Genomic DNA, 14830 nt, shown 5'->3' with positions numbered 1-14830 from the left:
TTTTTTTTTTTTCTTATTTTTTGTTTGATTTTGTGTTTAGCACTTTCTGAACTCTGGGATTTTTCCCTCCTGTTTTATTAATTATTATTTTTTTTGCAACTGTACATTTTTTTTTAATTACTTGGGATCTCCTGACTCTGCCACCATTCACCACTTGGAATTGAATTCCGTTTTTCTCAGTGTGTGCACATTGTGTTGTGTAAACAATGTAATTGCTATTTCCATTGTTGGTGCAGTCTGCTTAAAAGTTACCTACTTGAGACTCTTCTAAAATTAATGACCATTTTTCTTTAATCAAGTAAATAAGATCAAAAACTGGATAATTTTATTTATTTTTTAAAAATCTCCTGGACTTCCCTGGTGGTGCACTGGTTAACAATCTGCCTGCCAGTGCAGGGGACACGGGTTTGATCCCTCGTCTGGGAAGATCCCACATGCCGTGGAGCAACTAAGCCCACGTGCCACAACTACTGAGCCCACGTGCCACAACTACTAAAACCTGCATGCCTAGAGCCCGTGCTCCGCAACAAGAGAAGCAACCACAATGAGAAGCCTGTGCTCTGCAATGAAGAGTAGCCCCTGCTTGCCACAACTAGAGGAAACCTGTGCACAGCAACGAAGACCCAACACAGCCAAAAATAAAAAAATAAATTTAAAAAATTTAAAATCTCCTTTATTTGGACATGGAATTTTGTAGTTTTAATTAAGTGTTAATTCAGTTAAATTTGGATGCCTTTTAGCCAACAATAAGTACTTTTTAAATTAAAAATATTCAACAGTGTAAAGGGGTGTTTACATTATATTTTCTGTATTTGAGCCAATGAATACCTCAACCCAGAAGGTATTTTTTTCATAACTTTTTGGTGATATGAAAATTGAAATATGATATAAACATTAACTATTACAAGGATATTTGAACACAGCATATGCTAGTGTTAACCTGTGGTTTTGTTGATATCATTAAACCCATTATTTGAACCGACTAATTCTAAGAACTAGAGAACCTCATTCTAGAAGAAATATTTTTTGGTAATATGGAGTTAAATGTTGCAGTACTGGTATTTCATTTTAACTCTTTCATAGTTACAAAACTGAATATTAGGTAAGACTGGGTTAAATCTCACTTTAAGACTTCAGTTTGTCTTGTAAGAAGAAATAGTGTTGCAAGCAGATCAGGCAACAGAGTCTCCAAGTTATTTCACATTTCCACGTTTAGTTCTCTGCAAAACCCTTTATACCAGCTTCCTTTAATTATCAAGATAGATGTATGATATTGTAATACTTATTTTATAGTTGAGAAACTGAGAAATAATATTAGCTAATGTTTAATCTTCCTTCCTGTGTATCAGGTACTGTGCCTCATCTAACAATACTGTAAGTAGGTAGTGTTATCTTCATTCTACACATCAGGAAACTGACTCTTAGGCAATATATGAACTTTTCTAGGGACAGCTGGCTAGCAAATGGAAGAGCAGAATTCAAACCCATTCATGTGTGACTATAGCGGTCTTACCCTCTTATATGATGCTATTCTTTCTATAAATGTGCTTTGTTATTATTCTGAATATGAAATAGCCTTTGAGGATTTAAAATTGTTTTCTTGGTTAAAAAAATCATTTTAATGTAGTTTTCATCACTCTTCTAGATTGTTAAAACTGTTTTTTCCCCCCCTTTTTTTCTGTTTTTGTTCATCAAGAAACTTCTGCAGCATCCAGAATTGAGTAATAGTCAACTTCTGGCAGATTTTCTCTCCCCCAATGGTGGGGAAACACAATTTCTTGATAAGATACTACCAGACGTAAATCTTGGTAAGTCAATTTAAATAATCATATAGAAGAAGATAAACTGAAAAGAAAAGAAGCAGTATTTTCAGATTAATTTAGAAAAATAATTTATAGAGTGAAGCCATGTATCAAAACTCTGAAGGACTTCTTATATACTGTTAATGGGAATATAAATTTGAAAACCACTTGTAACTTTAACAGAGTATAATCTATAAAAATATTGAATCACTGTGTTGTACACCTGCAAGTAATATAATATTGTAAATCAACTATACTTCAATTAAGAAAAAAAGGAAAACCACTTGGAAAAACAGTTTGGTGTAAAACTGAATGACCCAGCAGTTCCTCTCTGAGATATACACTCTAGAGAATCTTGTATTCATATTTAACAATGTTCTTAGCAGCATTGCTTATAGTAGCCTAAACTGGAAATAATGCAGATGTTCATCAGCAATAGAGTAGACATAAATTATAGTAGTTTCACAAAATGAATACTTAGAGCAATGCATACCCATGGCATGTAGCTGCTTGGAACAGTGTTGATAATCTTAAAAACATGATGTTGAATGAAAGAAGCAAGAGGCAGAAGAATGTATGCAGCATGATTCCTTTTATATAAAGTTCAGTATAGACTAAGCAATAAGATAAGCTGGAAAAGTTTGAATAAAATTGTTAAATATCATAATGGAAGAGAAGCAGTATTTCTAAATACATTTTATATAATGTCATCTTAAGTATATATAGAACTAAATGAATAAATATTACAAGTGGGCATTTGGCTTTTATCTGTATCTCTACAATTTTTTTTTGTTTTTGCGGTACGTGGGCCTCTCACTGTTGTGGCCTCTCCCGTTGCGGAGCACAGGCTCCGGACACGCAGGCTCAGCGGCCATGGCTCATGGGCCCAGCCGCTCCACGTCATGTGGGATCCTCCCGGACCGGGGCGTGAACCCGTGTCCCCTGCATCGGCAGGCAGACTCTCAACCACTGCTCCACCAGGGAAGCCCTGTCCAAATTAATACATATAGTTGAGCCAGAATATTTCGTGTGTGTCTTATCGAGGGAAAATGTGAGAACATTTTGTATTTGGTTATACGTAATGTTTAGGAGATAAAATTGGGTAGACCTGGTTACTGACTAGGTTTGACTGAAGAAGAAATGATCAAAAAATAATAAAATTTAAAAAAATATTTCAGATGTGGAAAACACAATATATTGGCTTCAAAATGTTTAAAAAGGCAGAATTAAAATGAATAAACATTTAATCAAGTCTCCAAAATAAAAAAAAATGATGATCCAGGTTTCTGTTTATACAACTGGATGAATGCTGTTACTTGCTGAGATACGGAATAAATTTAGAGTAGTTCTGAACTTGTTGAGTTTATAGAATCCAGTTGAGGAAGTTTTATAAGGTAGGAGAGGCCAGGAGAGAGGCACAGAATAGAGATTTGTATGTTATTTGAAATCAGATTGAGCAAAACATTTGGCTCAGGAAGAGCATGTAGAAGAGAGAAGCACAGGATGCAACACTGTAGTTCAAAGAACTTGGGAAATTCTGAGGTGGGAGGAGTAATTTATGGGGGTACCAAAGGAGAAATTTATGGGGGTACCAAAGGAGAAATAGGAGAAATAGCCTGGTGAGAGGGTTTTTGCCTTTTGCTATTGCCATTAGAGTCTACTTTTTTCTAAACCGGACTGAAAGAAATTTAAATTATATTAATCAACTTTGACTGATTTTTACAGTCATTTCTAAATGCTTGAGAAAATCTCGTGATGTTTGATATTTTATAATAAAGGAACCTGGAGATACGATCAAGAGAAAATTCTGGCAAACAGGATTAGAATATATATTCTTAATCTAAAGCTGAGAATGCAAACTATTCAAATAGCCAATTTAAATAGTGTAGCAACTTTTAGAGCTTCTTTTTCCTTTTGACTAACTTTTGCATACTTTTAGATATCTTTATATATTCACCATTGCTTAAAATGTTTTGAAAACATTTCAATGGAAAATTTCAAATATACACAAAAGTAGAGAGATTTGTATAGTGAACTCCTTATCCCTTCAATAGTTATTGACACTTGGCTTGTTCCAGCCCTTCACCTGCCTCTCAGCCCACTGGATTACTTTAAAGTATCCCAAATGTTGTATCTATAAATAGTTAAGACTACCTGATTTATTGTAGATTTTTGTTAAGCGTGAAATGCTCAATTATAAATATTTTTTTTACCATTTTGCTTTTTACTTGGCTGTTTAGTGTTTTAAATTACCTAGTAAAGTATTTATATGAGCAGTTATGAGGTATATTATGCCTTGTTAAAATTAATATTTTACTTTTAATTGCAGGGAAAATTATAAAGTCTGTTCCTGGAAAACTAATAAAAGAGGTGAATGACTGATTTATGTGTATTCTATAAAATGATAGTTATAAGCATATTTAAATAGCAATAAATTTTAATGGGTTATATGATAATGAAAATCATAATCTTGATTTTTATACCATGATCTCCACAGAAAGGTCAGCATTTGGAACCTTTCATCATGAATTTCATTAATTCTTGTGAATCTCCAAAGCCTAAACCAAGTAAACCAGAACTGACCATTCTCAGCCCTACTTCAGAAAATAATAAGAAGGTACTGTGCATTGCCTCAGAGAGCCATTAAGTTTGAAGCTGTCCTACTTGAGATGACTTTTCCATTATAGGGAGAATCCTGTGTTAATGAAATGGATGGGACTTTATATTTTCCTTATGTGGAAATTAATTGTACAGTATAAGGAGTATATGTAGTTGCTTCGTTCTTTGCTTTAAACGGGGTGGGTTTTTTTTTTCCTCTTTTTATAAATTTATTTTATTTGTTTATTTATTTGTGGCTCTGTTGGGTCTTCATTGCTGTGCACAGGCTTTCTGTAGTTGGAACGATCTGGGGCTACTCTTCATTGTGGTGTGTGGTCTTCTCACTGTGGTGGCTTCTCTTGTTGCGGAGCACGGGCTCTAGAGCACAGGCTCAGTAGTTGTGGTGCACGGGCTTAGTTGCTCCACGGCATGTGGGATCTTCCCGGCATGTGGGATCTTCCCGGACCAGGGTTCGAACCCGTGTCCCCTGCATTGGCAGATAGATTCTTAACCACTGTGCCACCAGGGAAGCCTGGGGTAAGTGATTCTTTAGAAACCGTATTCGTAAACTATCATTCTGTATTTTGGGGAATTTTTAAAAGTGGTTTTCTTAAGCTGTAAATCACCAACTTCCAGTAATCAAGGAATTAATTGCTATAATATATTTATTTGCTGGTATTATATAATTTTAATGGCTTATAAAATATTTCATCGATTCATTGAACAAATACTTTATTGTGTGCCTGCTATGGAGAGGCACTGGGAATATAAAGATAAATTACCTGTCTGCAAGAAGCTTAGTTCAGTGCCAGAGTAGGACCCAGTATGGGGAGCTATGTGAGCCCAAAAAAAAACCCTTCATTTTGTTTATCACTATAAAGGGTATCTTTAATTTTTTTCACTTTATAGGTTTATTGTTGGTAAACAGTAATACAGTTGATGGTTGTGTATTAATTTTTAATTCAATAATCTTGCTAGACTTATATTAATTTTAGTAACGTATCCATTAATTCTTTTAGATTTACACATGCAAATGATGGCAGTTTTCTTTCATTCATGGCTAGGACCTGCTATACAAAGGGAATGGTTGCAGTGTTTCACCATTAAATAATAAATAGTGTAGCTTTTTTTGTAGAAATCCTTTATGAGGTTAAGGAAATTTAAGTCCATGTTTATGGGTGTACTTAGCCTATAATTTTTCTTTCTCATTGTATCCTTGTCAGGTTTTGGTATTAAGGTTATATTAATCTTTTTCTATTTGCTGGTAGAATTATAATTGGAATTATTAGTGCTTTAAATAAGTGATAACCTGTTAATAGTCATTTAGGCCTCAAGTTTTGTTTGTGGGAAGTTTTTTTTTTTTACAACCAATTTAATTTCTTTTATGATTATAATATTCTTCAGGTTTATTATTTCATGAGTCAGATTTTGATAGGTTATGTTTTTAAAAAATTCTCAAAATTTTGGCCTGAAGTTGTCAATAATGTCCGTTTTTCTTTTTGTTTTCTCTGACATCTATAATTATGTCCCCTTTTATTCCTGACATTTTTTGTCTTTTTCTTTCCTTTTCCTTTTTGATCAATCTTGCCAAAGCCTTTGTCCGTTTTATCATTTGGTTTTGTTGGTCTTTTCTATCAGTTAAAAAAAATTGTTTTAGATTTATTTATTTATTTATTTGGCCACACAGCGTGGCTTGCAGGATCTTAGTTCCCCGACCAGGGATCGAACCCAGGCCCTTGACAATGAAAGCACGGAATCCTAACCACTGGACCACCAGGGAATTCCCTATCAGTTTTTGTTTTTAGTTCCTTAATTTCTGCTATTTGATTATTATTAATGATAATAGACTCTTTTTTTTGGCATACTTTTGGGGTAAGTAGGGCTGCGATTTAGTTGCATTTTAGCATTTTTGCTATAAGTAATTCTTCATATCTTGTTTTTGTCTCATATAGTAGGCCTTTCTGAGCTTTGACTATTATTGTCCAAATAAACTTTGCTTAAAGCTTAATGTTTACCTCTAAACATCCTTTAATTAAATAGTGATTTATAATCTTTAAATCATGTTAGAATTAAAATTAGCTATTATTGATGTTTTTATGCATCTTTATGTAGATATGTTCATTTGCTCCTTTCGGTGTAAAAAATCAAAGGGGTTCTTTATAGATAATGAATTTTCTGTTATGTCTAAAATGAAAGTCGATTTTTATTTAATATTTTGGCCCCCCGCAAAATATTGTATTTTTTAATTCAATTTTGGGTGTAAATGTGGAATTTTGGGGGCAGACCTTAACCTCTGTGACATTGTAGGGTTTTTAAAAATATTCTCTTTTGATTGGACAAAGTTTAAACGCCTTTGCTCTGTATCACTTTACCCTTAGTAATTATTATCAGCAGGTGTAATAAACTATATTTTTTTATTTCAACTTTTACTTTAGCTTTTCAATGATCTGTTTAAGAATAATGCAAACCGTGCTGAGAATACAGAAAGAAAGCAAAATCAGAATTATTTTATGGAAATGATGACTTTAGAAGGAGTCTATGATTACCTGATGTATGTAGGTAAGATATCTGTGGTTACTGTTAAAACCTGTTTCTCATCCATGTATTATATTTTTTCTGTGATGCAAATTAATGCTCTTGAGTATTGCCCCATTATAATCTTTTTTAATTGAAGGTACTTTTTAAAATAAGAATTCAATGTATATAATTGATCTTGAACATATTAAAGTTATTAGTGTTTACAAATAAAATATTGACCATTTGTATTTTTTGCATTGGAAAATGTTCAGATATCTATTTACCTTAATGAAGTGTTCTGTGTGATCCTTCTCAGGACGGGTGGTTTTCCAGGTTCCTGACTGGCTTCATCATCTCTTAATGGGAACTCGAATCCTCTTTAAAAACACCCTGGAAATGTACACTGATTACTATCTTCATTGTAAACTAGAACAGTTATTTCAGGAGCACCGTTTGGTTTCACTCATAACACTTCTCAGAGGTTTGTATTTTCTCATGTGTTTGTTTCATGTTTTGAGTACTCGTAAGGATTTTAATTAGACCTAAAAGAGCGAAAAGTCTTGCTTTTCTTTGTTTTATTAGTATTTCTACCATGAGGAAATACTTTGTATATAATAGGTGAAAATTCCAGCAAATGTTTCTTTTTGTCTCTTTTTAGATGCCGTATTTTGTGAAAACACTGAACCTCGCTCTCTCCAAGATAAGCAAAAACGAGCAAAACAGACTTTTGAAGAAATGATGAATTACATTCCAGGTAATGTAATATTTAAAAAGTAGTTTAATATAGATTAGCACTCTTTTGAGGTCATGATGTATAGTAATTATTGAGGCTAATTTTTACTGTGAGTTTTAATTTTAGAAGTAGTTACAGAAACCAATTAAAATTAACTCAATTGGTTAAATAAAATTTGGTTTTTATGATGTTAGCACTAAGAACTTTAAGGTAAGGCTGTTTCTACTCACACAATAGTCGGATTCTTTCAATAACTTAGAATCAGACTGATCAAAGTGATAGGTTTGTGGGACGGTTGGAGTCCTGCTGCCCAAGCACTTCACCAGGAGAAGAGCTAAACTAGTGTGTGTGAGTGAAAGGTCAGAATTCATTCATTCATCCCAAGTTTATTGAGCACGTTCCATGTGCCAGGCACTGTGCAGAGCGCAAGGGATATAAAAATCGTACTTGGGTAGCTCAGTCTGGCAGGAAGGTAGACATACAAATAAAACATACATGTGATTATAGAGCCATGTTCAAGTTACATAGTATCTCAAAGGAGGAGGGTGATCCCCTCTCTTGTAAAGGAGGTAGGCTTGGGCCACTAAATGAATGAATGGTAGTAACCTCTTACTGAGATGGGAAACATGAGGAAAAAACGTCAAGAGGTCAAAGCAGAGGATATTTAGTTTAGGACATTTTGAATGTGAAGTGCCTATACATTATTCAGGAGGAAATGTCTAGTAAGCAATTAAATATCCAGGTTTGGAAATTGGAGGAATGATGATATAGGATAAATATATGGGAGTCATGTGTGAGTGGGTAATAATGCCCAGGGAGAAAATATAGAGTAAGAATGGAAAGTACCTTAGAGAATTCTCATCATTGAAAAATGAGTCTCAGAATGAGCCTGCTGCTCTGTGAAGACAGTTAAGTTAAATCCCTGGTCTGAATGTGAAAGTGAACCACAGCTGTTTTTGAGTGAATCTTCTCTAGGTATATAATGAAGTAATTTCTTACTTCTTTTGTATTATAGTGACCTTTAGCATTTACAGTTTTAATAACAGTCTTAGTTTTAACAACATGGAAAGCCAGTGAATGTAATAATTTCTTATTTTGCTCAGGCACGAATTTGAATCACATCTACTTCAAGACTTCATTTGGGAAGAAGTAATTTAGCTACTGAGGAAGCTTAGCATGCTTTCTGTTGTCCTCTACTCATTTCTTCCTTAGTAATGAAGAATCTGAAAGGATCGTTTATTTTTGTCCATTATGCTTCATGCATATTAATTGGGAAATTCTGTGTAGTATTGGTGAATTAAAGGATTCACAAAGACGCATAAATATCAAGGATCTACTAAACTTATTATAAATTGAATTTGGCTTTTGCCTCTCAGGGTTAGATTTACCTTATAAAAGCAAACATAAAATGAGCATTTTCCATGAACAGCATTAAGAGTTTCATTATGATCAGAGTGGAAAGGACAAATATTTGAGCACCTTGTTTACTTAAAAATAATTTTCTTTTCCTGCTTGGAGGAAAACATTCAGCACAGATTTTAATAAGGACTGACTGTGGTAATAGGAGTGATACATGACAGCTGTGTAGTCACACATGAATTGGAACTTTGGGGACTCTAAATTAGTGTGTAAACATTTTCCCAGGAGATTGTTCTGTAAGATAGTCAATACTAATTATGCAAAAAGTACAGAAATAAAGTGGTCATATTCATTGAAGAGAGTCTATGTTCACCATAAAATTAAATTAATTATTAAAAATATTAAGATATTCAAATATTATGAAAACAGAGAGAGTAAAAAGTAGAAGCCATCCTGTCCCCACTGTGCAGAAGTAGCTACGAGCTCCCGTTTGGTGTTAATCCTCACAGACAGTTTTTATGTATCTCTATACATGTATGTACAAATGTACGTGCATAATTTTAGCATTTTATTTTGTTTGTTTTACTTGAATGGGACAATAAAATATGTATTATTTTCCAACTGTCTTTTATCACTTAATAGTATAAACAGATTTCTTTACTGCAGCATTCCCCAGAGCTTGCAGTATGCATTGTGCATTGTGAATCTCCCAAAGGAGGATTCCCAATACTGCATTTCTTGACCACAGAACCCTTTTTTCCAAGAGCTTCTTGCCAGAACACTGATTTAGGAAATGCTAATTTACAGTATTTGCATAATACCCGGGAAAGAGAGTGGAGATTTTGCTTTATGATCCAGTAAATGATAAGTCACTTTATAATATAAAATTGTTTCACATGTGGCTTTCTTGTTTAGATCTGATAGTCAAGTGTATTGGTGAAGAAGCCAAGTATGAAAGCATCAGACTTCTTTTTGACGGTTTACAGCAGCCAGTTCTCAACAAGCAGGTAAAATTCATTAAAGCAGGTTGACTAGTGTTGGCTACGTTTAGCAAATGACACAGTAGGGTGTCTGGTATATTATTAACTGTGAAGTGATGCTATACTAAAGGAAGGCAATGTAATTCAAACATTTGGATAGGAAAAAGTATCTTTGTTAATAACTCTCTTTTGCTGAATACCTTTTTTTCTTTATAACATGAACTGTTTTGATTTAAAATAAATATATATTCACTATAGAAATTTGGAATATACTAAAAATTCATGAAAAAAGTAAAAATTTAAATATCAAGAATTCCATCATTCATTCAGGTTACATAGAATAACCACAGTTAACATTTTACTGTTTATAGTCTGTTACATAGCCCGTTGAGATCTTACTACAGCTACAATTTTGTATCCTGCTTGTTTTCTTTAAAATTGTTGTTACATATAAAATGTTTAACATAAAATGAATTATGAGGAATAATAGTAAAATGAACTCATGTGTATGTAAAACTCATCTTTAAAATAGAACATTATGGATACTATTGAAGCTACTGCTTTTGTGCTTGTTTTATATTGTCAGTTTTATTCCCTGCCTTCCCCTTTAGCGGTAACCATAGTGCTAAATTTGTGTTTATCGTTTCTATGGGGTTTTTTTGTCTAATGCCTTAAAAAATATTTTTTTGGCGTTTTAGCTGACTTATGTTTTATTGGACATTGTGATACAAGAACTGTTTCCAGAGCTCAGTAAGGTAACTGAAAAGCGCAATTTTTCTTTATGTTTTTAGTGGTATGCTGGCATTTATTTTAATTAGAGACATAAAAATTAAGGAAACCCTTGTGATTCTGATCATTTTAAAAATGAACACCCTTATTTTCTTCATTCAACATGCTCAAACATAGAGTGGATTTTGGGAGATAGGAGCTGAATAGCCTCTGCCTTGACTTCCTCCTTTCCCAATTACAGTCAGATAGGGACACTATACCCTGTAGGGCCAGAGGAACCTGCGAGTTTACCTCCTAGCAGTAGGATGGGCCAAGCTCTGCAGGCTATCATCTGCAACACTGAATGCTGTGTAACTCAGACTTGAGCATTTTTGAAGCAGTTGAGCTTATATGAACCCAAGAACACAAAATGAATTGGAATTGGAGGATGCTAATATTATTATTATATTGAATTTTGAGGATTTTGAGTTTTGAGCATTGCTTTTTACTGTTTTTATTTTTTGACCAATCCCTTTGGTCAGATGAAATAACTATTCAAGGTTGTGATACAGCAATGAAATGTCAGTTTCATAGAGGAAACCAGATTTGGACTATTTACCTACTGAATACAAGTTTTCAAGTTATGGCAGTATTAAATGTATATTAAAGCAGGGTGGCAGTTATGGATAGTTTGTGTTCAGTTTACATGGGAATCAGTACCAGGAAACCTCCAGCTCTCTGCTTGAGACTTTATGAGGTCTATCGCTATACCTTGCCATTTTTCTTCTCTCTAAAACGTAAATAATTTCTTGTGGATACATACACACACACACCCCCCCCCCCCCACATATACACAATATCTTAGGTTAGGATTTTAATACACTGAAACTGTTAGGCAATTTACAAATCAACTCTGGTTTGTTTGTTTCTTTCTCTTCTATTAAATAGATTTCTTTTTAATTTAGGTACAAAAGGAGGTTACCTCTGTGACGTCCTGGATGTGAACATTTGGATTGGGGATAGAATAACCAGTTGAAATGTCTGCTATGCTAGTGTAGTCGATATGTGCTGTTTTTTCTTTTACTTTTGTATATTCTTATATATATCATGTAATTCAGTGTCTGAAATTTGGATTTTGTTTTAATAAAGACTAACACGGACTTAATAATGATGAAAAGTGATTGGGTCTCATAGCCTCCTTTATGAGTTTTTCGTAGCAAACAAGGGACTTCTTACTCTTGCTGGATGATTGACAGGTTATATATAACCCTTTAGGGTGTAAAAACTGAGTACTTAAAGACATTTGTGTGATTCAATGTGTGATTGAAGTTGCATTTCATTGAACTGTATTCCAAAAACTTATATAAACAACTTAGTCAAGTAGATTTTGGGTTTATGTTGTCTCTCCAAAAGAAAAATATGAATTAACTGTATTCTTTGAGGAAAGTTAAATAATTATTTTTAAAGTTTCAATGTTGAGAATTCTACTGATAATTTCTTCCCATGATATGGTTTTCTCCTTCAACCACATTTGTCTTTCAAGAGTGGGCGTTTTGTGTTTGGTTATTGGCTGTAGTGTTCATTCACAATATATTTATTGAGTTTCAGCCATGTATCAGGCACTGATAATGTGGGAACTCTAAATATAAGTTGGAAAACTAACCCATTTAATGGTACTATTCATGTATGTTTTTCAAAAGTTTGTAAAAATGGTCATTAGATATTGTAAATGTTTTAAAGGTTTTGCCAGTAGTTCTATTATTTTTTTTAAAATTATCAGCATAGAAATTTATTTGAATTCAAAATAATATGGTTATATTTAGGATAATATAATAATTCTCTAAAGCACATATCATCGTTGGCTCTGAGACAGTTCTAAAGATGTCATTCTTTTGAAGTCAAAATGTAGTAAGAATGTACAAGGAAGCAAAAATATAAAAAATAAGTTTGCTAAGTATTGGGAGTTGTTATAAGAGGGGCACACCAAGGTAATGTAACAGAGTTCAAGTTACATAGCATGCAGCAAGGAGTTCTCTTGCTTTACCAACTCCTGGAAAATAAACCAGTAACCTCAGAATGCAAGAATACCACCACTGGGTTAGCAGGACAAACTTTCTGAGGGACACAGGGAGTAATTCACTATACTTCCCCTTTCTCTAACTCCTTGCCTCACACCGATTTCTTTTCTTTCCTCCAGGATAGGTTTTATCCCATGGAAAAAAAATGTGGATTTATTTGTAAAATGGAGTAAATAATATCCTGTTTGAAGTAGGCAACGTTTTAACTGACAATGCTTAGGAATCAAACTTTTGAGAAAGGTCAATCAGCTAGCTAGCAGAGACCATCAGTGGCTTGCAGAAAAAAAAAATTCAGATAATATGTGTTTGCTAAATATATAAAAAGAATAAGCAGTTAAAAATGGGTGGAAAATCCCAGGGTTTATTGTGACCTAGACAATCAGAAGCAGGCAGGTGACCTTTGATTAAGCCCATTTACTTGTGGAGTGAGCTGTGAGGGGCTCCAAGGTAGAGTTTGGTTTCCAACAGTGTCCACAGCCAAAGGGCAAACTCAGAACATCTCCTTGTCTCACAGAAACTGGAACATGGATGAGAAGTCTTTTTTGGAGTAGCCCTTCATCCTGTAGATCTGATGGGCCTGACTGCCCAGAAGGATTGGGCTCTTCGTGCTGGCAGCAGAGTCCTGTGTTGTTCCGAATCCACCCTGATAGTTATTAGCTGAGGGAACTCCATCCATCACCCCAGGTACAGGATTATAAGTGTCACTTGACCAACATTATCCTGAGCTCATATTTAGGATTTTAGCCAAGAGTTTGGGGTCAGGCCCTACCTGATTCCCGGATGCATAGCTGCAGCAGTCCCAGCCATACTGATAGCTAACAGCAAGTTGTCGCAGATCTTCGCAGCCTACCCAGTCCCAGCAGTTCCACGCCGCGCCACATTGCAGCCCACGCACCCCGGCAGCTCTTGGGCAGCAGCAAATTCTTCTGCGACTCCTCCCACCGCAAATGTGAGGCTCCCAGACCGAACAGCTCCCACACCACCAGAAACAGGGGCATCCGTGAAAACTGCTCCCATTTCCTCAACTTCTTTGGCCAATTCGTTCAAAACCATAGGATCAACAGTACTGGAATCTATTAAGAGTGAGCCTTTCTTCACTTGTTTTTAGAATTTCATTTGCTCCAGAACAAGCTTCTTTCGCATCGATGCTGGTGGGCAACATTGTAATAATTCTGTCAGCTTTTTTGGCTACATCTGCTGGGGAAGACACTACCTGTTCACCTGCGTCTAGAAACTCCTTGCATGCATCAGGGAACACATCATAAATAATGAGTGGATAGCCATGTTTCATGAGATTTTTTTGTCATTGGATTCCCCATGTTGCCTACTCCAGTGAATGCAACTGGAGTCTTAGAAGCCATTGACCTAGAATACACCGCTGCAAGGCTGGCCACCGCCGGTTGCTGCCGGCAGCTCCAGTACCAGAGGCCAGAGGCAGCTCCACGGAGCTGTAAGGAGGCTGCCATTGCTGCCCCCGCCCCGCCTCCCCACGGTGACCTCCGCGGCTCCCAGTTCACCTACTGGCTGTTAGGGTGTGTGGTCTGTTATCTTTTTAATTGCTTAAAAGTTCTAGACTATGTATGAATTTCTTTGAATCAGTGCTTTACTACCAAGCCTTAAACATTTACTAGTTTCTCAGGGACAGGTGGGAAATTAATCAGTCTAATTCTTCACATTTAAAAATCCATAGCATTTTGCATATTATTATTTAAAGTGTCATGGTGAACTGGAAAAATAAAATATGTATAGCCCTTTTATGCCATCCTCACCCACTTTCCTATAAATTGTGGTATTTTGTTTATTTAGATGAGAAAAAAATTCTTACGAGTGTATCAAATGGCCTGGGCTACCATGACAAAATACCATAAATGGGGTGACTTAACAGAAATTTATTTCTCACAATTCTGGAGGCTGGTAAGTCCAAGATCAAGGTGGCTGCAAGGTAGGTTTCATTCTGAGACCTCTTCCCTTGGTTGTAGACGGCTGCCTTTTTTCACTGTGTGCTCACATGACCTCTTTGTGCGAGCGTGTGGGAAGAAAGAAAGAGATCTTTCT

At 35.1% G+C, this 14830-nt stretch overlaps 1 protein-coding gene and 1 pseudogene across 9 annotated transcripts in view; one reads left to right on the top strand and one right to left on the bottom strand.

Moving 5' to 3' along the window:
• The window catches only part of SNX14 (sorting nexin 14), a 68795-nt gene extending 56917 nt beyond the window's left edge, over positions 1-11878 (top strand). For 6 of the 9 annotated variants that reach the window (XM_033867535.2, XM_033867534.2, XM_019929384.3 and 3 more), the window contains 9 exons: positions 1697-1808; positions 4132-4172; positions 4300-4419; positions 6836-6959; positions 7234-7398; positions 7576-7671; positions 9925-10016; positions 10688-10744; positions 11663-11878. In XM_033867535.2, coding sequence (XP_033723426.1) covers positions 1697-1808; positions 4132-4172; positions 4300-4419; positions 6836-6959; positions 7234-7398; positions 7576-7671; positions 9925-10016; positions 10688-10744; positions 11663-11701 — 846 coding nt within the window. In that variant the 3' untranslated portion in view covers positions 11702-11878. Of the gene's footprint in view, positions 1-1696; positions 1809-4131; positions 4173-4299; positions 4420-6835; positions 6960-7233; positions 7399-7575; positions 7672-9924; positions 10017-10687; positions 10745-11645 lie in introns of all 9 variants that reach the window. The other 3 variants (XM_073789394.1, XM_019929387.3, XM_019929388.3) reach the window with 3 other exon arrangements.
• A 1387-nt stretch (positions 11879-13265) lies between these two features.
• On the bottom strand, positions 13266-14304 carry LOC101316090 (3-hydroxyisobutyrate dehydrogenase, mitochondrial pseudogene; annotated as a pseudogene).
• Positions 14305-14830: the final 526 nt, after the last annotated feature.

Source organism: Tursiops truncatus, chromosome 12 (genome assembly GCF_011762595.2).
Source record: "Tursiops truncatus isolate mTurTru1 chromosome 12, mTurTru1.mat.Y, whole genome shotgun sequence".
Lineage (NCBI taxonomy): Eukaryota > Metazoa > Chordata > Mammalia > Artiodactyla > Delphinidae > Tursiops > Tursiops truncatus.
This window is presented reverse-complemented; position numbering and strand designations above follow the sequence as displayed.